General features: G+C 40.5%; 1 protein-coding gene across 12 annotated transcripts in view; it reads right to left on the reverse strand.

Annotated features, from left to right (window-relative positions):
• The window catches only part of asap1a (ArfGAP with SH3 domain, ankyrin repeat and PH domain 1a), a 69,396-nt gene that overhangs the window by 23,255 nt on the left and 20,566 nt on the right, over window positions 1–25,575 (reverse strand). For 8 of the 12 annotated variants that reach the window (XM_027169234.2, XM_027169232.2, XM_027169233.2 and 5 more), the window contains 9 exons: window positions 16,554–16,626; window positions 9,309–9,454; window positions 8,647–8,673; window positions 8,413–8,487; window positions 6,480–6,529; window positions 5,417–5,546; window positions 2,251–2,336; window positions 2,025–2,100; window positions 6–92 (listed from right to left, as the gene is read on the reverse strand). In XM_027169234.2, coding sequence (XP_027025035.1) covers window positions 6–92; window positions 2,025–2,100; window positions 2,251–2,336; window positions 5,417–5,546; window positions 6,480–6,529; window positions 8,413–8,487; window positions 8,647–8,673; window positions 9,309–9,454; window positions 16,554–16,626 — 750 coding nt within the window. The remainder of the gene's footprint in view (window positions 1–5; window positions 93–2,024; window positions 2,101–2,250; window positions 2,337–5,416; window positions 5,547–6,479; window positions 6,530–8,412; window positions 8,488–8,646; window positions 8,674–9,308; window positions 9,455–16,553; window positions 16,627–25,575) is intronic. The other 4 variants (XM_027169240.2, XM_027169237.2, XM_027169236.2 and 1 more) reach the window with 1 other exon arrangement.

Raw genomic sequence — 25,575 nt, forward strand, 5'->3', positions numbered from 1 at the left:
GCTACCTCTTTCTGGTCCAGCTGTAAGGAGGATTTGATAAGGTCCCGTAGAGCAGTTAGCTGTTTCTTCTCCTCATCCTGTGTTTGCTTTATCTGAAAATATCAAATCAAAACTCAAATGTATATTGTTCAGTTAGTAAAAAAACTTTAAAGAGATCGTTATGCATAAAAGGCCACAGATGACACTGACACGGTCCATTCTCCAGAAATGCGTTACAGATCATGTTATTAATGATTATGTTAATAAATACATTGATATACATTTCACTGAGCACTTTATTACACTAATAACGACTAGGGCCTCCTTTTACTCTCAAAACAGCCTCAATTCTTCATAGCAAAGACTCCACAAAATGCTGAACACACAGTATTTGATTCTGGTTGAGATTCTCCTGCATTACACAATTCCTGCAGCTTTTTCAACCAATACCACGACTGGCACCTCAGTCGTGGTATTGCCGGCCCGAGACTCGAACCCACAACCTTAGGGTTAGGAGTCAGACTCTCTAACCATTAGGCCACAACTTCCCCAGTAATGTACATGATCAGCAACAATAATTAACTACACCGAGGCATTCAAGTGACGATTGATTGATATTAACAGGTCTAAAGTGTGCCAAGAAAACATTCCTCACACTATTACACCACCTGCACCAGCGTGAACTGCTGACACATGGCAGGTTGTGTTCATAGATTCATGCCGCTGGCACCAAGTTCTGACTCCATCATCTGTGAATCTCAGCAGAAATCCAGCTTCCTCAGACCAGAGGAAGGTTTTTTCAGTCTCCAGCTGTCCGGTTTCGGTGAGTCCGAGCCCACCGTAGCCTCAGCTTTCAGTTCCTGGCTAACAGAAATGGAACCTGGCATGGACTTACTGCTGTTGTAGCTCATCCACCTCAAGGTTCAATGTGTGACCACAACTCACAATTGTGAGTGGTTATGAGTTACTGTAGCCTTTTTGTCATCTTGAACCATTGACCTTTCTTCATCAACAAGGCGCTTCTGTCTGCAGAACGTCTGTTCACTGGATGGTTTTCTTTATTTCCATCTTTCTGAGTAAACTATTGTGTGTGAAATTCCCAGATCAGCAGTTATAGAAATTCTCATAGCAGCCCATCTGACACCAAAAATCATGCCACGAATAAAATCACAGACATGACAATTTCTCCTCAGTCTGATGCTTGAGGTAAACAAGCGGCCGATAACATAACTGTGTGGTTTTACACCTGCTCCTTATAAAGTGCTCGGTCACTGTATGTCTCGATGCAAATATATAGTTATAGTTAAAACATGTATTTGATTTAGAATCATTTTATTTAATTTCATTTTATTGTGTTTAATAATGTGATTGTGTTCATTTCCGAATTACATTATATGATGACATGCCATTGATTTGTTCACATGCTGATTTGATTTGTTATGGTAGCTAAAAAAAAAAAATCAATAAAGTTTTTTTTTTTTTTTTACAATCCATCAACTGCCCTCATTCTATTGTATCTTAGAAATCTCTATGTTCTCATAAAAAACTCTAGCTATGTAAGTTATTAGCCTTTAGTGAGTGAGTGTGTGAGTGTGTGTATGTGTGTGTATATATATATATATATATATATGTGTGTGTGTGTGTGTGTGTGTGTGTGTGTATGTGTGTGTGTATATGTGTGTGTGTGTGTGTGTGTTGCAGATCTGGAACCGTAGTGTCATACTGGATGATTACATCCGTGAACGAACCTAAAGTGTCCTCCTCAGCTGCTCTGAGGTCAGTTGATTGCTGCTGATTGAGTTCCACACAGTGGACTAAATCATTACCGCCATAACGAGTTTAACAAATTAGAGATAAATAAGAGATTAGAAAAGAAAAAAAACAACAACAACATAAAGCTAGTTACAGCCATGAACACTCATATGCCCCTCTCTCTTTATACACAAGTCTCTTATGCCCAACAGTAATGAAACTAAACCAATAAAAGATCCTCAGGCGGCCAGCTGAGATAATAAAGCATTACAACACAACAGGGGGAAACTTACATTATACAGATCAGCTGCTAACTTCTCGATATATTGCTTCATCTTGTCAGCGGTTTTCAGGCCATCCTGGAAAAAGCTTTAACAAATAAGATTTTCAAATCAGTTAGGACGGGAGACTTTATTGCTGTAGCCACACATCTCAGACTAAACATCAAGCTGCCTTCAGATGAGTCCCTGACATTCGCTACGCGTGTCAAACAGAAAAAATCCACAAAGCTATACTTACTTGCATTGTGCATGATAATACTTAATGAGGTTCTGCAGGAGGTCCACTCCCTTCTTAGTCTTGATCTCGTTCACTTTGATCAGGTACTGTTCAGAACAAAAATATTAGACAGTCACAACCATGTGTGCAAGGAAACTCCTTATGATGAGACATTTGTCTAAGATCAGAGCTGATTCTTAGAAACCTCAAATCGATACGAAGCAAAATGACTAGATAATATCAATATCATGCTAAATGATGTCACAGTACACTTTTCTGCGATATTACAGGCATCCTGACTGATCCCACTTTTTTAATATAACAAAAACTTAGCATCTCCTAAAATGTTTGAAAAAAATTATATTATATTATTATGTAAATATAAATAGTGATATATATTTTTTCCAAACATTTTCAAATGTTTTGTTATATTATATAAAATATAATATATAAAACCCCATTAAATTACTATTATTATATTATATTATATTATATAAATATCAATAGTAATTTAATGGGGTTTTATATTTTACATTTAAAAAATATATATATACACATTATATAAATATTAATAGTGATTATATATATATATATATATACACACACACACACACACACACACACACACACACACACAAATAATATATTTAATATTCATCTTGAATATATTTAATATTAATCTTTATATTAACCTTTTGTTTTATGTTCTGGAAAGCTGCTTTGAGACAATGTCAATTGTTAAAAGCGCTATAAAAATAAATTTGAATTTGTGTGTGTGAATATATATGCACACATACACAGAGACACACACAGTCATGAACATCTCATGGGAATGGGTTTCTTTTGAGCCTGGTTCTTCGCAAGCTTTCTTCTTTTCCTCATGTCTTCTTGACTTCCTGCCGCTTGCTCATTAGGACTCATTAGGACTAAAATCTATATCTTTAGATCAATACAGCCGGTTAAACAACCTGTCATCATCTCCTTTCCCCCTCTCATTTCCTCTTCTCTCTTTATATAATCCAAACACATGCTTGAAGTTACTAATTGGATGTCATTTATTTATCTTTACGATAACCTTGCTAGTAAAATCAGGTACTGCAAAGCATAGTAAAGGGGCAGTAAAGGGCAGTGCACCGGGGCAGTAATACATAATTCTCTCCCTCTAACTAAATAAATATAAAATCTGCCCTTAAACTAACCTTTACTTCTCTTCTAGCACTCGAATAAAATCCAGTATGACAGCACTACTAATAAAGTAACGTCCTCTGCTTGTATTTCCTCGATTGTAAGTCACCGAATAAAATAAATTGCTAAATGAATAAATGTTAATGTAATACAGAGCACTTACTGCCTCACGTCATTTAAACAGCTACAGCAGTTCAAGTTCCTATGTTTTTCAACACATGCTTATTTGCATACTTGTGCGGTTCACACGGTGAATTGAATTCTGTATCTTTTGGATGTGCACACCACACACAAGCTACAACCAACACCAGCCTGGGCCATGCACACCACTAGCTTACAGACCAGGACAGCTCCAATTCGCAAACATACACACAGTTAACACACTGACTGCTAAAGCCGCAGAGTTATTTAATATTATTCTAATATTTATACAAATTCATCAACTCGAATTGATCAATTTAGAGCATCTGTTACAAATATCATTTGGCATCTTATGCTGCCTTCAAGTGCGGAATTGGAATTAATCGTAAGTACGAGTTTCCCACTAGGAAGCTGCATGTGAATGTGCAGTGGTTTTTGCGAGTCGGGAAACTCAGAGGCATTTAGTAATACTGGTTATGGGGTCAAAAATAAAAGTTAAATAATTACGTAGGAATAAAGCTGGTGTCATCCGTGTGTCATGTTCTTTTACATTCTTTCCGACAACAAAGCGTGTGAACATGACCTACTCGTAATTACCAGTTCAGAAGTAGGATCAATGTGACAGCACATGAAGACAGCGTTACTCTACTGAGTGCTTGTTCCCCAGGGCTAATCGAAATGATTAGTCAGTGTTACAACCAACAGCTAATTTAAATGACAGAGAAGGAATCTGATAAAGAACGAATCAAATGATAATAAAATTAAAAAATATAATTGAACAGAAGAGCCTAATGAAAGCATCTTAACCAGACACTTAACACAACATTAAACATTTACAGCATTTGGTAAACGCTTTGATCCAGAGTGACTGAGATTTATCTCATTTATACAGCTGAGCAATTGATCAATTGATGGTTAAGGGCCTTGGGATTTGAACTCATGACCTACCGATCAGTAACACCTTAACCACAAAGTTACCACATCCCCATAGTTTTCTCCCATATACTATCAAACTGTGATGAAAATCACTTTTATCTCACACCTCCAGGGTTGGGGGTCCGATTTCTGCCTCTGCCGTGTGTGTGTGTGGAGTTTGCATGTTCTCCCCGTGTATTAGGGGTTTTCTCCAGGTACTCTGGTTTCAAAGACATGCACTATAGGCTGATCGGCATCTCTAACTTGTCCGTAGTCTGTAAAATGTGTGTGTGTGTGTGTGTGTGTGTGTGTGTGTGTGTGTGTGTGTGTGTGTGTGTGTGTGTGTGAGATTGTGCCCTGGGTGAAACCTGCCATGCCCCTCAAGTCTCCTGTGATAGACTCCAGGTTCTCCATGTAGGATAAGTGATGTACAAAATGCATAAACATGTGGATATAATATTAGGTTTTGATTTTAAATATTCATTATATTTCACTCAGTGAAGAAGGAGTTTGGGAGTTTTTTTTATAAACATTCGTGTATCATCAGCATGCTTCTGCTCGACTGCACTGCGCTCTGATTTGACTATTTTACACAAAACGAACAAAGTCTTGTAGACATTCCTCTCTTTTTATTTGCGATTTCTTCCGTGGTATAAAAAAACAACAACAAAAAACAAAACAGCCCGAGTATTTTCTATTGGTCACGCTTTCAAGGGTTAGGAATTTGTGTTAAAGTTCATATGAACTCAGAGTGAAGGAATGTTAAACCCTGTGATCTGCCTCCTGTCTAATAGCTCCATTTGGCCTTTTGTTTTCTAAGCAAACATAATCAGTGGGTCTTTTATTTTTTTTCTGCGGTACGGCTTTTTCTTTCTAACACCTTTCTTTTTCTGTCCTTTGTTCAGTAAACACGCCATCGAAAATCCACGCTGGACGTTTTACTCACTTCACACATCTGCAGCTGAAAGATCCTGCGCTCTTTCTCCATCTCCTCCGCGATCTCAGCTCCGGTGATCTCTGTGCGGATCATCCCGTGCTGTTTGGCGTGCTCTCGCTTCTCCTTCTCGATCTTCGTACTGACGCACAAATAAGATAGAGAGAGAGAGAGAAAAAAACGCGTATGGATAGAGTTGATCTCATCTACTCTGGTGTTTGGCACAGTATCTTTTAAAGGGTGTTCACACTGGCAGTTTAGTCTGAAACAGAGCTCAGTTCGTATGAAACATCGATAACGTGAAAGCCGTCATGTGGAGTGTGAAGCACATTATGGTTCCAGAACCCGAGTTGAAATGATTTGGGTTGCACTGGAACTGTGCGGCAATTCGCCTGAACATTAACGCAAATCGTACTCAGGTCTGCACTTAATTTACTACAGGAAGTAAAATAAAGTAACATGACATACGGATAAGTATGGTGACCCGTACTCAGAATTCGTTCTTTGCATTTAACCCATCCAAAGTGCGCACACACAGCAGTGAACACACACACACACACACACACACACACACACACACACACACACACACCCGGAGCAGTGGGCAGCCATTTATGCTGCGGCGCCCGGGGAGCAGTTGGGGGTTTCGGTGCCTTGCTCAAGGGTACCGCAGTCGTGGCCGGCCCGAGACTCGAACCCACAACCTTAGGGTTAGGAGTCAGACTGTTAGGAGTCTCTAACTATAAGGCCACGACTTCCCAAATAATCTGCGTATGTAAGAATGTTGTAGGACTCAGAAGAGGTGAAATGCCTTAATGCATGTCATAGCACCAAAATAATAATAATAATAATAATAACAGGGTGAGTTGATATGGTTGTGTTCTCTATGTACATTTGCGATGATGCAAGTATGATTGAATCGAGAGAGTCTGAAACGATCGCACTTCGATTTCAGACCACAGCAAACATGGCCAGTGTGAAAACCCCACATAATGACATTTAAACCAGAAACTATAATGTAATTGTAAACTATAAAATATCATAATGTAGCTAGTGAATAAACAACATTACTCACAACTTTGCCTCGTAGTCTTTCCAGGCTTTGTCAAAGGGTTTTTTGAGATCCTGTGAAGGACAGAAATAGTGTCTGCTTAGAAACGACCAGAGGCGATCCATCTTAACTCTGACAAACTCGACAGATAAACACACGGCCAATAGGACATGGAACACACACGCAATCCATCTTTACACATCCTCTATAACAATAAAACAAGGATCATTTTCATGAAGCTGGACATAAAACAGGTGAATATATTGCAATATTGTCTGAACATACAGTATTTACACTGGTCGGTGGGCGCAGTTTCTGTTTATTGTCTTTTCTTGTATTTTTTGTATTGTCTTGTAAATTTTTGTCTGTACTGTCTTTTGTCCTGCACTGTCTTGTTGTCTTGTCCTGCACTGTTTGTACCAGGTTGCACAGATGCACTTTATGTGGCTAAGACTAACTTACTAAGTCTTTGTTTTATGTAACACCATGGTCCTGGAGAAACTTTGTCTCATTTCACTGTGTACTGTAACAGCTATATATGGTTGATATGACAATAAAAGCTTCTTGACTTCTTGATCTGTTCAAATATTTTCCTGAAACCCAGAGGAGTTTTGAGCTGATGGTGTGAAAGGGAGAGGTCCTGCATAGGGAGGGTAAAGTCCTGAGCTGACAGAATACTGAGCTACACGTCTCCCTTTCACAAGCAGGTTTATGTGCTTTTTTGCTGAGTCGGACACACAAACACACAAAGACGTGGCAGGAGAGAGACGAGGGAGAGAGACGGACAGACAGAGAGACAGGGAGAGAGGAAAATAGAGAGTTAATGAGTTAGTGTGTGAGGAAAAAGTGTGTGAGTGAAAGTTAATGAGTTTGTGTGTGGGGGTGTGTGTTTGAGAGAGAGGGGGGGGGGGAGGGAGAGAGAGAGAGAGAGAGAGAGAGAAAGTATGTATTTATGCATGTACATATGTATTTTCTTTAGATTTTTTTTATTTTCCCTTTCTTTTATTTTGCTTTAAATGTGATTTAAAGATGGTACAAATGTATAATAGTCTGTGCCTATAATAATAGTTTTGGCGACATTGTCCATAACAGTCATGCCAATAAAGCTTATTTGAATTTGAAAAAAAATCTGACACAGAGAGAGAGAGAGAGAGAGAGAGAGAGAGAGAGAGAGAGAGAGAGAGAGAGAGAGAGAGAGGGAGGGAGGGAGGAAGAGGACATAGCTGCACTCAGATATTTAGCTGAAGCTGCAGAACTCTTTTGTCCAGCTCAGCATAATGTGGCGACTGATGGCCTCTTCAAAGCCACTTAGAGTCTGTAATCATATAACAGCTGTGTGTTTATCCTCACCACCACCACCATCATCATCATCATCATCGGTGTTGTGTCTGTATCACATCATATTCTTTCATAATAAACCAGCACAGTGTGACATTTACACTGACACACCATTACAACATAAACACTGACAGCTCACAGGGTGATGTTAACTATTACTAATACACTATTATAACTAAAACACTATTATAACTAATACACTATTGTAACTAATACACTATCATCTCTCTAATAACACATCACACAGAGACGTGTACAAGTGCAGTGGAGCTCAGGACTGATCAGAGACACACACACAATCTCACACACACACACAGACACACACAGACACACACACACACACACACACACACACACACACACACACACACACACACACACACACACACAAAAACACAAAGAGTTTAGTGGAGCAACAGAAGCCATTTGTTTTGCACACTACAATGTGGTGCTCTCTCTAACTGAACTGGAGGGACATTTATTATACACAGGATCTCTGCCTCTCTAAAGGCACTTGCTTAAAGTCAGGCTGGTGCAGTAAATCAGCCTGTTCTTTATAGAGCCTCCCTTCCAATTACAGCAGGCAGGCAGGCAGGCAGGCAGGCAGAAGGAATCTCACCCCTTTCACTCCTTTCAGGTCGCCTTTCAGCAGAGAGTCCAGGGTGAAGATCACATTGTGGCTGAGGCTCTGGAGCTGCACAGGGACGAAAGGAATTAAGTGTTAGACTTGTAGGAAAAAACAAACCAAAAGCTCACTGCTGAACTGTATTGGCTGGATGTAACTTATTTTACAAAACCTGGCAGAGAGATATTTAACACAACTGTGTATGCTTAAAAGTAATGGCGCACTCACACCGATTTCTCCGACTGCCGAGTTGAGCTAAGCAAAAATAAAAGTCTACAATGAAATGAATTCTGACTACAACTCTTTCACTTCTTGATCATAAATGCAAAGGTAAACAAAAGGTAAACAGGTAAAATACAAAGGTAAACATTGTATTTACATTTGTCAAGTGCGCACACACATTCAAACTCTTTGCAGGATCGATCGATCACGTCATTTTGTTCATCAACCCAAATGTCTATTGCATCATAGTAGCATTTGTACAGAACTACAACTCTGTCCTTTGGTTCTGCTGCGGCCCATAACACATGACCATCGTACTTGGTTCTAGTGCTGCAGTGAGCTGATTCGGTCAAATAATTCTCACTGCAAATGAACTCAAATGGTTTGATTCAGAAAGAATAAACACTACCTATGTGAGAGCCTTAACTTTACCAGTTTGTTAGAGATTTTATACACACGGGACAAATAAGTAACGATGCTGAAGTAGCTGTTCATCACCTATTTGGTGAGATTCATTTAATAAAACTTTAAATGTCTTTTTTTTCAAGGCTGCACTGGCAAAGCAAACTGAACCCACACTTGTTGGCTTTTTAGTATAAAACGCTGTTCTTACATTAAACGCGTGCATTTGTTAAATGAGTAACTCAGACACTTCACAAATGTCTCACCAGGTTTTTAAGCAGAGCTGCCAGCTCTTTAACCAGACCGGAGAACTTGATGAAGGCGGCCCCCAGGTCTGAGCTGTCACGACTCATGAAGTTACTGCCGAACTTGTCCAGAGCCTGTCCGTAGTTCTCCTCATTCTGCACGTGCTCTGAGAAAAAAAGAAGAAAAAAAAAGTACGGTTCAACACTGTATTATTCGGTTTTAAACCATAGGGCTGTTGGATTGTGGCATCTGATTACTCAGAAGGTTAACATTAGAAACAACAGCTGTTTCACAGAGACTGAAAAACTCGGTTCTCTGGATTTAACAGAAAAAACACACACTATAATTGTTCAGGGTTTTTTTTGTTATTGTGCCAGAGCTATAGGAAGAATAAAACACTGCGAAAGGACATGTGAAAGGACAATAATCAACTTTAGGGTAGTGAGAGTTACTCTGCTTTTCACTGGACACTATCACACCAGTTCAATGCTGATGCTTTCTTGTAACAGCTTGTCCCCAAGGGCTTTATTCCTTATATTGTCGGGAGATCGCAACCATGAATCGTCACAATGCTACAGCTTTTCACGGCCTGAGACCAAAGACAATAAAACACTGACCGTGCTCTATTGTTGGGAAGGATAATATACAGTCACCCTCCCTTCATGGTATTGGTTGTATGAGAAGCTTTTTCTGTTAGTTCAATCAGAACAACAAGAGAAGATGTGCATAATGTGTGCGGAAGAGGGCAGATATCAATTCTCTTCAGTGTGTTCAGTTTGAAAAGATGCTGTGGCTGGCAAATAGCACCAGAGTAACATTGATTATTTTATTAAAACAACATGGGGTGTGCAAACTTTTGCTCTCATTTGTATGGTTGCCCTTTTATAAGGATGTATTTCTGGATAAAATCGAAGTCCTGACCTATGAATAGAATTCCAGCTCTATAGAAAGCCATTTAACGTGGACTCTATTGTTCACTTAAACACTGGGTAGTGATTGTTTGGGTCTTCCAGCCACGAGAAGGTCAAATTCTGACCCTGCTGTTCTAAACACATAGCTGGGCGGAAACACCACAAGAGCGAAGAACACAGCTGTATACAAATCCGTCTCCAGCGTAATGCCAGCGGTGGAGAGGCAGAGCAATACGAGATTCCTGGCTAATCCCTGTATTCCTACGGCTTCCTGTTTTAAGTGTAGGCCCACAGGAAGCCCAGTAAATCTGCAAAGCCGTGCATATTAAAGGCTGTGCAGAAGCTGACAATAGTCTCCAGTCTACGGGAAGGGGGGGGGGGGACCACAAAGAAAGAAAAAGAAAAAACAAAGAAAGAAAGAGAGAGAGAGAGAGAGAGAGAGAGAGAGAGAGAGAGAGAGAAAGAAACAGACAGAGAGAGAAAGAAAGAAAGAAAGAAAGAAAGAAAGAAAGAAAGAAAGAAAGAAAGAAAGAAAGAAAGAGACAGAGAGAAAGAAAGAAAGAAAGAAAGAAAGAAAGAAAGAAAGAAAGAAAGAAAGAAAGAAAGAAAGAAAGTGGGGGAGAGAGAGAGAGAGAAAGAAACAAAGAAAGAAAGAGAGACAGAGAGAGAGAAACAAAGACAGACAGAGAGAGAGAAAGAAACAAAGAAAGAAAGAGAGAGAAACAAAGACAGACAGAGAGAGAGAGAGAAAGAAACAAAGAAAGAAAGAGAGACAGAGAGAGAGAGAAACAAAGACAGACAGACAGAGAGAGAGAGAGAGAGAGAGAGAGAGAGAGAGAGAGAGAGAGAGAGAGAGAGAGAATGAATCCAGGAACAAAAAAAAAAGCTGAGTTTAAAACAGTCTTTTCTCGACATTTAGCAAACGAACACCTGCAACAAGTACCAGCTTTGCACCAGCAACATACTGTATATGTATAAAGATGCAGCACTATGACGAATCCTCCAATCTTTACATTTTCCACCAGGAATAATATGTTGGTTATGGAACAGATATGCGGTGGAACACCAGGCTCATCTGGGAGCCATCCTCGCTGCTCTGTGTGAGCCCGGCCCTCTGCAAAACCACACGATTAGATCATCCGTCTCGTGCAGAAGAAAGAGGGCCAGGCCTCCAAAAACAGAGCCCATCGGCTTCCCCGAAACGTCCAGCAGAGGGCTGTTTAATGTGAGCTACTAACTGAGCTTGCAAGGAAACCACTGGCTTGATAAGGCACCAGTTTGACAGCATTAAGGTCAACGATCTTCCGAGCATCGCTTATTATTAGAACACCAGCTCTTTCTTTAAATACTAAATATGGAGGACGGCTTATAGATGTATCCCATGCACAATCCTTGAAATACCGAGCCAAACACACAGATCCAGGAGTGAAGATTTAATCTAATTTAATGTCTGATCACGTATAAAGCCAATGCGACAAAGTAGGTTTGTACAGTAATGATGTTTACTCAAACCTTTTCACATTTTCCATAAAATCTCTGCAAGCTAACGATGGAGTACTCTGTTACGAGACATCACTCAAACAAAACACGGCAACGGAGCAGACGTATTCTCTCCAGTAAAACAGACGATGGAAGATCTTACTATTGACACATAATCTAGAATAATTTGGGCAGCTGATATTAGACCGGTAGACCATCTTCGCATTGTGTATCTAGGTAACTGGAAAAAGTTTGGAGACACAATCGATCGATTTGGGTTCAATTTATTTAACGTTGGACTTTCACATGTTTAACATTAGTTAACATGATTTATTTAAAAAAAAGATGACACAAAAATGTGCAAATAAATACACTTTTTTTTTTGTACCAGTCAGAATTTAAACAGACTTTCACTAGGTGAACGTTAGACAATCGATTCCATACGGTTTTATTATTTAACTCTTTACTGCACAACCGCTTACAAATCTAGCTTAGACGCCACCGCCAGCCGGCAGTTCCTGACCACACAGCTGAAATGATTATTTCACCCGCTCATATATACTCATTTCTCTCTCTTTTCATTTTTTGGTTCTGGACCATTAAAGATTTTATTGCAATTTCTTAAAATGGTAAAATCATGATCCAAAAAAAAAGCCTACAACACAGGAGGGCACGGTGGCTTAGTGGTTAGCACATTTGCCTCACACCTCCCGGGTTGGGGGTTCGATTCCCACCACCGCCTTGTGTGTGTGGAGTTTGCATGTTCTCCCCGTGTCTTGGGGGTTTCCTCCGGGTACTCCGGTTTCCTCCCCCAATCCAAAGTCATGCATAGTAGGTTGATTGGCATCTCTTGAAAAATTGTCCGTAGTGTGTGAGTGAATGAGTGTGTGTGTGCCCTGTGATGGGTCGGCACTCCGTCCACAATGTATCCTGCCTTGATGCCCGATAACGCCTGAGATGAGACGGCACAGGCTCCCCGTGACCCGAGAAGTTCGGATAAGCGGTAGAAAATGAGTGAGAGTGAAAGCCTACAACACAGATACACAGCTTTCTTCAATTTTATCTAAATGTAGCAACAAACAACCATCATGTTAAAGAACTAGAATCACAGGACATAAATAAAGAGCCCGGGAGAAATGAGAGTGTCTGAAGTTATTCGCTGACTCTGAATGCTGCACTGGAGGGTCAATAATAATGAAGACAAAGGAGTGCTGAGGTCAGAGCAGGGTCAGCTCAGAAATGTAAACCAACTGGCACTCTGTCGTGTATATAAATAACACCGACATGTTTACACGCCACTGGATAATCTTATAATGCTAATGCTTCCAGAGTGGAAAAATTTCATTCTTTGCATCACAAATCCCTTGAAATATGTACCTCACAGAGGATAATGACTCAACGCGTTACATGCTATGATAGGAAAATAATCAACAATGTGATGGTGTGAACTCTCCTTAGAACTCTCCTTAAGATGATTTCTATCCTAGAACACCAGATCCCTATATGTTTTACTCCCCTTTTTTATATATATACATATACATTATTAATAGTGCTAACGGCAAGTATAAAATTAATGATCGAACAGAAAATTGAGACAGAGCTCTAGCATCCTGTTTACAGATAAAGTGCATCGCTGCTGCACTCAGTCTCTCACTGTAACATGGTCCTCTGGAGTCATCCTCCCTGTGTATTTTATACTGTTTAAAAATATATGATCCGTTCCTCCCGTTTATTGCTTAAGAGCATTTACGGTACTTTACAGCCTAAGTTTGGAAGACTGCTAGTCTGAAATCTTTATCAGCCTTGAGTTATGGAGCTGAAATGGGAGACTGCTGACTGAAGGGTGTTTAGGAGTCTGTATTGGATCCCTGAAACATTGTGCTGTTTGTCTTATCTTTGTCTGGACCTTTGTGGATATATACTGGTATGTGAAAACATTTGGGCCAAATCACATCTTGCTTGCTTGAATGATGCGCAAGTAAGAGCCATTTCAAAACTATCCATGCGCCCACCCTTGTATCCCATCCCTGTGTCCAACCCCTCTAACCCACCCCTGTATCTCATCCCTGTGTCCAACCCCTCTAACCCACCCCTGTATCTCATCCCTGTGTCCAACCCCTCTAACCCACCCCTGTATCCCATCCCTGTGTCCAACCCCTCTAACCCACCCCTGTATCTCATCCCTGTGTCCAACCCCTCTAACCCACCCCTGTATCCCATCCCTGTGTCCAACCCCTCTAACCCACCCTTGTATCCCATCCCTGTGTCCAACCCCTCTAACCCACCCCTGTATCTCATCCCTGTGTCCAACCCCTCTAACCCACCCCTGTATCCCATCCCTGTGTCCAACCCCTCTAACCCACCCTTGTATCCCATCCCTGTATCCAACCCCTCTAACCCACCCCTGTATCTCATCCCTGTGTCCAACCCCTCTAGCCCACCCCTGTATCCCATCCCTGTGTCCAACCCCTCTAACCCACCCTTGTATCCCATCCCTGTATCCCATCCCTACGTCTGACCCCTACGTCCCATCAAACATTCCCCTTTTTCCCTAAAAAACATATTGTTGGTGATTATTGCCAAGGAGTTCCAATTTTACATCATCAGTTCTCAGCTGTTGCATGTAAGGATTCCTTCTGATGACTCATCCATGCAGCTTGTGTTTGGCAAGCAACACTGCAGAGTAGACTGTAGCCTCACCACTCCTGTGTCAGCTAAACCTCCCTGCATCCTTAGTTCCTTTCTGTCAGTACGCTTATCTGCCGTTACTTAATGACATTTTGGACACTGAAAATGACGATCTGGACGTGATCTGATATCTTTGGTGAGCATTCCTCTTGCTTAGCTAGTCTCATTTCCAGATCCTCAGGCAGCTGCTTGGAGGAATCCACGGTTGTTGGGAGTTGAAGAGCCGAATATCAGACATTTCTTCACCTGAGTAAGGAATCAAGGAGTTTACATCTAGTAAACGCTTAACGTTTGTTTCTTGTTTTCATCTAATTATCTCATCATCTGCTTGACCTTGGATTATGGATCAGGGAATGACTCGATAGTGTGTGTTGCCCTAGAGCAGGGGCGGCCGACCCACGGCTCCCGAGCCACATGCGGCACTTTGCCCGGTTTCACGCGGCTCTTACGTTCATATTGAAGTTTGTATTTGTGTCTTTTTATTGTGCGTGTTCGCTTAGCTTGTGTTCAATAGGGTATTTTCGTCAAACGCGCATGTGAGTGGGATGAAAATACCTCAAAGTTTCCCCAGTAGGAGCAAGATCATTTAAGTAAACAATGTGTGTCAAGTTCGCTCTCAAATTGACAGGGGAAAAAAGGTGATGTTCAAGTGTACCCATGTGTATGATGAGGCTCTTTGCGGTAACACAGTAAAAAATGTGGCTCTTGGTCTCTGACTGATTGGACACCCCTGGGATAGAGACACGGCGATAATAGGAAGACTTCCACGTTCACGCTGACTAGTGCATTTTTATTTCACGGGACTCATTTGAATAAAGGATATTCTAAGTGAAAGTCTGTGTGTTCAGTCAATAGAATTATTATTCATTAACTAATTATGCAACTAGGAAATAAGCCACAACAATGTTTATAAATCTGATTGATTTTTGGGAGGAAACATTTATTCAGCATCTCTCTCCACTGTCAGTGCTTTGTCACAGTCAAAGGCAAAGCTGTACCTTATGGTTTTCCATCAGAGGAAAGTCTTCAGTGGTGTGCTTTTACAGGGAAATCAACAAAAAGAAAGTTAGGGCTGGATTATTTTACTACATAACTATTTTTCCAAAACCCAAAAAAAGTCGCTCCTGTTTTGTTGTGTCCATGTTCATCAATGAAGTTCTTTGTCGTGTCACACTCGAGCGTCACACTCCAATTCCTTGTGTATTTCTGCCAAGATTCTGCTCATAAGCATCCGAAATGTGAAGGCGTTCTATTCGACCACTAAAATTCAGTGTAAGTTTATCTCAACAGAGGGAAAACGTCTCGCACTAAAAGCCAACACGAGTCTCGTTTATGTGTTTATACTGGCTTTTTTTGTGTATCTGTAATTTAAGAACGATTAGTACGAATACACACAGATTGTCATGCTAGGATTGATTTGCGAGAACGATAAAGTAAATTGGATTCTTTAAAGAACATTGTCGCCTCGGTCACCTTGAGCTTGCTCATTGGGGATAAATACAGTACAATCACATTAAAATAGAAGTCTGATAGTAATATTGATAGTAATTTTTGTTTCATATTAATCTTTGTATAATATGAAACATTTGTATCATGTTCCTTACGTTCTGTAAAGCTCCATTGTTAAATGCGCTATACAAATCATTTGAAAATAAATGGTTAGAACACATTTTTTGCTTTTTGCTTTTCATTACATGGACTCCAAGGTATTGGGAACAAGTGATTTCTGATTAATTTATACCACAAATCTCCTGTTCTACCAAATCCGACGTCTTGCTGGATTAAAGCTCGATGACTGGTGAGGTCACTGAAGCACACAGCACTCAATGACATGCCCTTGGTGCATTATTACACTGGAAGACATTACAAAGATGGGTAAGTGAAGCTCAGAAAAGGATGTACATGGTCAGCAATAATACTCAGTTGGGCTCTTGTATTTAAGCAATGCTTAGCTGGTATAACAAGACCAGTTTGTGCCGAAAAACATTCCCCACACCGCTACACCAGCACCAACAGCAGGCTGGGTCTGGAGGGTCATGCTGCTGATGCCAAATTAGCATGTTGCAGAAGAAATCCGGATTCATTAGACCAAGGAACATTTCTTCAAGTATCATCTGCCCGGTTTTCATTGGCCCACGCACGTACGCTTGATATGATGTCATAAAACGTAAGAAATGCAGCCCTTACCTTGCCCTGAGTTATAGATCGCTTTGACAGATTTCTTCACCTTCTGTAGAGCTGTTCGATCCTGATCCAGCGCCTGCCGAGAGCGACAAAGAGAGAGAGAAAAAATACGATTAGAATAGGAACAGTATTTCAAATCGAATGTCCAAAAAAGATCCAACCCAATTATTTTTGAAGACAATTATACAGAGACTGGTTAATGTAACTGTTCTTTCATTCAGGCTGCAGCTCAGATTGCGAAAAGCACAGGGGATTCCTTCTTTAACTGTTACCATAGCAACAGGGCAAGACGCCCGTGTCGGACGGCTTTTTTGGCCTAGATGGGCGAACACGCACCAAGACAGAACCTCGGCGAGTTTCCATTAGACCTCCAACACTCAGAGGAGGAAGAAAACCAAAAAACACAGCACTAATTACAGCCTAAATCATTAAAAAGGGAGATAGAAAGTTCAATGTCAAAGGGAGGGGAAAAAATGTCCAGCAAGCTCCTTATGCAAGGAAATATATGCAATAGCGAGCTTTTCTGCTCCCAGGCTTAATTACTTGGCATAGCAGTGAAGCAGTCATACACACAGCTGCTTAGCAACAATACAGTCGAGCATACAGACTAAATCCACAGCAGATCCTGTTCATCACGTGAGATTTCAAATCCCGAATTAAATATCGAGCCTTAAAGAGCAGATTTCTGTACTTTAAATCTTTAACACAATAAAACAGTATAAAAAGTGACAAACAAAAAAGGAGCCTAGTTATAGTCGGCCTGTCCGTAATGACAATATAAATCCTTTAAATTTAGACATTATGATTCAGAATTTTTCACAGTAATAATATTTATTCTAATTTTTTTCCATATATTATTATGTTGCTTTGTAGAAACCAACATTCTGTTTTCCTATTTAAGCTTATCAAGAATTATCATCATAAGTAACCAATCAAGGTGAAAGGACAATTTAAACGGAAAAAGCTACAAAGTCAAAGCGAAAAGACTTTAAACCTCCGTGTTCGTGCAACTGGTTTCATAACGTGCAAGTAGGGAATTCACAGAACCACAACCGACAGATGTGAGACTTCACAACACACTCTCAGTCTAATGATAGGGAAGGTAAAGGAGAAGCCAGCAGTCACTCAGAGAGAGCTGCGAGACGACCCGAAGGCAGATCAGAACTCCTTTAAAAACAACATTCATCATCCAAGAAACCGAATCAGACGGGACGATTGACGTTTCAGCAAGACAACGACCCCAAAACAAATCTCCTGCCTGAAATCTCACTGATTTCTTTTATTTTTTATGAAGGATTTGGGAAATTGTACCAGAAGTCTGTTTAAAAAAAGACCCCTATATCCTTGGGGAAGTGAAGCTGATTTGCTTAAAAGGTCTCTATATTTGTGGTATCCGAACACTTTTGCTTCTTACGGTTTCTCCTACATGCTTAGTGATTGAGTCTATACATATAGAAGTATCATTTAATTCAGAAATGAAGTTTTTCTCATATTTATAAGTGTGAAGAAGTCTGAAAAAAAAAACTATTTAAAAATTCTGAGCTTATTTCTCCTCAATCTAAAGCAAAAAAAAATTCAGACCAAATGCAAACGGTGCTGACAGGGACACACCCAGCTCTAATAAAGCTTGTTAGCTCGTACACCAAAACTCCCCTTAAAACAGGAAGGAAGCTATATACTCAAAGACCTTGACCTTGCAGTGACCTTGGCACTGTTTCACTCAATTTCAAAACTGAATCGGTTCATCTGCTGGTTACAGTGAAATTTTATCTGAATAACCGTAGAGGAAGTGGGAGGTAAACGCCAACCTACATTTTTGGAGCTATGCAGTCTTCTTCTTTTGATTCTATTTAAGTGAAGCAGTCAGTGAAATAATTATTTCCCATTTTAAGCTTATAGTAAAGCCGAGAGACAAACGGCATCGGTTAGGACGCGATCACAGCAGCACACCTTACACGGCTTCTACATTTTTTTCTCTGCACCTCGACTGTAGACAATTTGTCCTTGATACAATGAAATCAAATAAATTTCAGTCAATAAAATGTCTAATCTTCCAGTAAAATGCGTCTAACCGAATTACTGTAGATGAAAAAAGTGAGAAAAAAAAATCTTTATGATCATGACATGTCCTGATACTCATGAGTTTCAGCTTGAACTCTGGCCTTGGCATGTGGCTTACCACTGGCAGCATGAAGACAATACTCAGACTCATAGTGAAAAACAGACCTGCTTTCACATTCACATGCAACAGTTAACATGCAGGAACCTAAACACACCTAAACTCTAAACTGCATGAACACACACGTGGAAACTAAACACTGAAATTCAACCTGGGATGAAACTGGAGAAATAAACAGCCACGGCGGCATTGAGACGGAAGCTGAGGCTGGAAGCAGCGCATCAACATTCAGCATGCATGAGGTGCGTGTGTGGCAGATAGTCCAGCCGTGCTCTGACCTGCTGTATGTTTACCTCATGTTCATTCTCAACACACCACTTCCTGTGAAGAGCGACAGCCAGGGGGAGAAAGGCGACAGCGCGAACGAGCGAGTAAAACGAGACGAGGCAGGATGCAGATGCAAAGTTGTGAACCACTGATAGCATAAAGCCTTTGCTGTACTGTAACTAACTTGCTCACTCTGAACCTTCTTCCTCCTGTAAACAGCATCATTAACACAACATGCACAGACTCGACTTTACCTCCCGTTATAACATTTTAAAATAACATGGTCTTATTATGTCGCTTTGTAGAAGCCAACATTCTGTTTTCCTATTTAAGCTTAGACAAAAATTTATCAAGAGTAACTCCTCCTAGGGCTTTCGAGCCACATGCACCAAATTATGTTGTAGACCCTGGTCTGAAGTTTGTTGCTGTTATTTTTCTAAGTGATCCGAGTACCGGTACTTCCGGTACAGGGTCTCAAATTGGCCTTTTTTCCCATAGACTCCCATTATAAATTTGGAGGTTTATAACTCGGCAAGATTTCGAACTATATACACCCAACTCGGCCAGCTCCTTTAGGGTGATACTCTGAACAAAGTTTTAGGTGTACCGACTGGCCTTCCGATTGTCCCACAGCCCCGCCCCCAAAATATGCAAAATCAAAAAACTTTTTACAACATGGACATGTGACATATCAAAACACTCAGAACAATGAGGGGAACTTCAAGAGTATTCGGATGACATCACATGCTCATCTCCACTTACCTCCAAATGTTTTAGCACCCTAGCTTCTGTCTACTTGCTTCCAAACGTAACACTGACCCTTATGTCCACTCGCCTCCAAAAAGCACCGGCCTTTGCGACACTTGCATCGTCAAAGCCAACAACAAAGTTTGTCACGACGAACTTTACAAATCTAGTTGACGCATACAGCCTAACAGACACTAACTCTAACCTGAGTTAAATGTGAGGACAAGTGAGTCATGGAGCTGGTTGTACTCCAGAGAAGGTCCTCAAACAGACTTATAAGTGACATCATGATTTTTGACAACACTGAAAGGTTCCCAGATATTTAGGGTGGAAAAGACACACTTTTCTACCAAATTCGCTAGATTTCAAAACCATCCAATAAGCAACTATCCAAAACTACTTTATAGACAAACTCTCAGTAATGCACACCTCTCATCACAGTGGCATGGTTGAGGTCCTGTCAGTTTATACCCTCTTAATAGCACTGGGAATCACCACAGGATTGTTCATGCAGACTGGATCTTCTGACCGGCCTCAGTGCTTTAAAGAGCTTCACAAAGTAATCCAGTGTAACTATAACTGTGTTTACATGTGAACAAAATCTCATAGCAATAAAACTGATAGCAAAGTCGTATTGAAAAGCCACCATGTAATCACCTCAGTCAAGTCAACTGAGCTTGATCTTAATAAATATTCCATTAGATTGATCGTATTGGTGTAGATCTGAATTAATCAGTTATGTATAAAGCAGAAGCCATGTAAACACTCGAATCAGATCGTTTTCTCAATCGGATTCAAAAACACCTTTGCCCTGAAGGTGCTATGCACTTATGAAGTTCTGTTCGTAATATGCAGTAATGCAAGAGTAAATGAATATCTGACTTGGATTGAAAGTTTAGGGTCCAAATAAACAGCAATTCCTGAATCTGGACCGAATCGATTCAAATTGACGAAATAAATAAAACAAATAATTCCCGTCCTGGTTTACATTTACAGCATTTGGCAAACTTTCCAGACTTTAAAGTATCAATGAGCACATCGATGCTGGTGTACCGTGTAATGGACTAAGAATACGATCAGTGTAAAAAACTCTGTTGGGAGAAAATACAGCAAGAAATACAAAGAAAACATTTTTAAGCATTGGTTTATGTAGTTGAGAAAGAGGCAGGTCTTTAAAAGCTTTGTCTTTGCAAAAAAAGAGATCAACCCAAATTCCCTGTTCCACTTGTTTAGCATGAGACTCTCTCTCACTCTCTCACTCCTGATTGGTGGTTAGTTATCACATATAATGAATAGGTGTTTCTAATAAAATCTGTCCATTTACAGCTATCTAGGTATTGCTCTCATATCAGACTAGATTCTTCTCTACCTAAATGATGAGAAGGTTTCGAAGCGGCTGAAAAATCCGGCCTAAGTGGAACTACGTAACGTGTAATCTTTGACTAAATTAAAACTAGCGTCAGCTACTGTGCCAAGATCATTGAGCGAAACGACGGCACTTTTTTATTCTTTTATGCTCATTTGTGAATGTTTTCAGCACTACTCCAGAAATAATTCCAGGTACTCCAGCGAGTGTATGTGTGTGTGTGTATACAGCATAGGACACACACTATTTCACGAACACAACACCAATTATATTGGCACACTTTCATGCTACCGTGAGGTGCGGTGAAGCTGTAGTGATAGAGAATGAAGCAATGAGAAGTCCTAGAGGAGAGAATGACAGAGTGACCTAGCAGGGGTCTTCACCATCCAGCTAATCAGCATCTGAGTGACAGTAATCAGGTCCATGGTGCAGAATGCTGCCATACTTGATCTCCTCATTACACACACATACTACTACAGTTGCCATGCCAACTTAAACTAAAAAAAAAAAATCCCAGTAAGATGATGCCTACTTTATGCCTCATGACACAGCGGAATGTATATATATATATACACACACATCTCGTTTTATCGTATAATCCAGTTAAGGAGCGTGTTGTAAATGTTTTAACAGAACACACAAGTCACATCTCTGCTGGTGTATACCGTACGGTTAAAAAGAATTTTCATAAGCAGGAGAAATATAACGTACGAAACCGTGCTCCTTGGGGAACTCGGCTGTGCTCTCCATTGAAAACATATGTTTGGTTCCATTCATTAGCTTCACAAGAGCATGAGGTCATTTTCTACACTGAGGAGATGTTGACAGGACCAGCGCAAGACTTTCTCCAAATGTTGCTCCACAAAGCATGTAACGGATGAGTGCACAGGTATTCTCTAGTTAAGTTAGCCTTTGTTTGGTCTCAGGAAAAATATTCCAATTGCAACCGTATTAAAAACAATTCTGTACGTAGGAATGTCTATATCCTAACTGATGTCAATCTGAATATAAGACTATATATTGCTTCATTTTTAAAAATGTAAATGAAGACACTCGAAAGCTCTAGAGCAACATTTTCTACTTGGGATGCGCTTGAATTAAAAACCCAAAATTTTTTTTTAGATGCCAGAATATTTCAACCACTGGCGGAATAAATGATTATCAGTAGAAACACCGTTTATACCCCTCATCACCACTATATGTGCCAGAACATCCAAGCTGGTTCCTCCAATGCAGTTAGAACAACCTCCAATCTCTCTGGTGATTCATTCTGACCTTCAATCAGCCACAAGGGCATGAGTAAGATCAGGCAGTGGTCAGATGAGAAGGTTCAGGGTTTAGTCAGTGTTTCAGTTCATCCTGAAAGGTGTTCATTGCGGTTGAGGTCAGGCATCACTCAAGTTCATCCACTCTTATCTTTGACAAACCATGGGTTCCGAGGTCTGGTGTCCATAAATTATTGGCCATACCACTGTATGGCCAATAATACCACTTTATGGCCAATAATTTGTGGACAGAGTAGATGAACTTGAGAGAACTAGAGTGGTTGAACTTTATCTACATTTATATCTTATGCCCCTTTCCCACCGAGGCAGTTTGAGTGCTGGTTCGGAGCCAGAGCCTAATTTAGAACCAGTTCTTTCTGTTTCGACCGCCAAAGCACCGGCTCTGAACCAGGAAAAGTGGTTCTTAAGTAGCACCAAAACGTTGCTGGTCTAGACTTAAGAACCACTTGCGTCAGGAGCTGTGGGAGGGGCTACTGTTAGCGCCTTTGATAATGTAGCTTAAATATACTAATGTTTAATACACTTTTACTTTACCGCAATATGATCAATTATCAGCACACATGATAGTAGTTAGCTACACGCTAAGGCTACATTTTTTCTGTGTTAATGATAAAATAACGTTATGTACTTTCTCGATTACAACCTCCGTTTATACAGATTACACGGAGCTGCACGTACACGTTGGATTCGCCGCGTTTGGATGCTAATGTAGGTTCACAAAGCCATGAGCATTAACAGTAAAGCAACATCCGCCATTGTTGTTGTTTGTGTTTGCCGCTGCTGCGCTAACATTGCTGCGCTGGGTAACGTGACCCGTATACAGTGACATCAGACTCGGCTCTGTGTAAACAACTTTGAACCAGCACCAGCACTAGCTCTTAACCAGCACCCGATTCTTTTTGGTGGAAAAGAGGCACTAGTTATTTTCCACTGAGCAATTGAGAATTAAGATCCTTGCTGTTGTGTGATTTGTAGGATCTGTCGTCCAACGTCCTCACCAGTGAGCTACCATTCCTCACCTTTAGTGTAACAACCACCAAAAACACCATATTAAATTTGATGCACCACATGGCATGCTTAATATGCAGAAAACATTTCCTTAAAACTACAAATCATGCCACGATCAAACTGTCTGTGTTGTCAAAGACATTGGATTTCATACATTCCCTGAGCTCCTGGTTAAGACAGGATCGGTTTTAGCATAGTCCTCGAGTTAGGCGACACGTGGAATTAATAACAGTAACCGAAAAAACTGGATCAACATCCGACGAAAGGAAAAAAAAACTTCCTATTGATGTTTGCTAAACAAAACGTGTCATTCGGTACGTGTGGCAATGTAACGGCCGGCACGCTGCAGAGGTTGGGCGCTACACAGAAATCAGACAATGCTTTCAAAATCAGAAACACACGAGTCTGTAGAAACAGCAACAAAACCAGTAAGTCATCTTCATGTCACGTCTACTAGGGACGGACTGAACTGAAAACCTTTACTGAAAACTTCTGGGAAAACTCAGAACCTAAATTGTTTGTAATTTTTTTTTAATTCATTATTAATTAAATTTATGTAAAATTCGTATTAGATTATAAACAACGCTGACAACAAATTAATAAATAAAACAGGCCCCTTTTATAGAAACATCTTTTCTATACTCTTGAACGAAACATACAACAATAATAATAATAATAATAATAATAATAATAAAGTGCAGTTATGATGCATTTGTGTCATTATAAGTGATATAAAGTCAGCAGAAAAGGCAAAGAAATCAGACATGATCTATTTTCAGAATTCTGACCCATACTGCAATGTCTATGCTGACGTACTGATTGGAGTTAAGATCCCTTTCTTCTTGTCCTGGTTACAGGAGTCAGTTCTGTAAACTGTGACTTTTGTAACGGACATCATACAGATGTCCATACAAGTGAAATGTTTTGAATATGTGACCGCGAGCATGTCCTCCGTTCTCCTTGTTCCTTTTGGAAAGCGAACCCAGCAGCCAAGCAGAAGAAGGAGAGAACAATCTACCAAAATAAAGCTGGAGACAACTCTGTGTCAGTCAGAGCTTTTATTAGAAGAGCTTCAGTAAGACCTGCATTCTGCATCGACCAGCCACCAGAGAGAGAAACACCACTTCTTTCTCCCTCTCTCCCACTTTTCCCTTCTATCTCTCTCTAGTCCTCCCTCTTTCTCTCTCCACTTCCTCCTCACTCTCCCCCTCTCTCTATCTCTCACCCTAACCCTCTCCTTCTCTCTCTATTGCTTTCTCTGTCTCCTTCTGTTTGTCCTTCTCTCTCCCTCAGCCTCCCTCCCTCCCCTCCCTTTCTCTCCCTCACGCTCTCTCTCTCTCTCTGCAAAAATGGCACACTTTAATGGCTGTGTGTGGAAAGTGGAGTGTTTAATTCCAAGAAATGTGCTGAGGCCAGAGTTTATTGGCTGTTCTGTGTCAGAGCTGAAGAACCACTCCGCTAAACTCCACAGCTTTAATCTGCCAAGGCGGCAGTAAGCAACATGTTTGTTTCGAACACTGACTACAAACTCATCACAACTGAGATTATCATCACGCAAAACACTGAACCGAACTCAGAGCCCTTGTCAGAACCGACGACACCAAGACATGCCAAAGCATATGCAGACCCGCGGAACAAAACACAGGGTTCAGAGAAAAAAAGAGCAGTTCACTGTTTTAACGATGCTATGTTTATTCCGTATCCATAGCAGCGGATGTTCTGATACTCAGCCCAGAATACTCAGTACTTCTTAAGTCCTTCAAATTTTACAGGCTCCGCTAAAGCCTAAATCATAACACACACACCTGACCCCACCCACCCCAACACACACAAACACACAACGGTCAGGTGGGAATTCCCCAGGAAGTTGAGGAAAGCCAGTGAATACCTGTGAAGAAAATTCTGGATGAATATATTTTGCTTCCCTAAACACATGATTACATAAATAAATGCCTCAGGTAGAGAAGCCACTTCAGGCACAGATTTAGTTTCATTTATTAAAAAAAACAATAATTAAACTTTCTAGGTATAAATGCATCCCAATGAACACACACATACTGTACACACACACATACTCATTTTTATAGGCAGTGGCTCAACTGGTTAAGGCGCTGGGTTGCTGATTGAAGGATCAGGGTTCAAGCCCCAGCATTACCAAACTGCCACTGCTGG

The sequence above is a fragment of the Tachysurus fulvidraco genome, chromosome 1 (genome assembly GCF_022655615.1).
Source record: "Tachysurus fulvidraco isolate hzauxx_2018 chromosome 1, HZAU_PFXX_2.0, whole genome shotgun sequence".
In the NCBI taxonomy this organism is placed as follows: domain Eukaryota; kingdom Metazoa; phylum Chordata; class Actinopteri; order Siluriformes; family Bagridae; genus Tachysurus; species Tachysurus fulvidraco.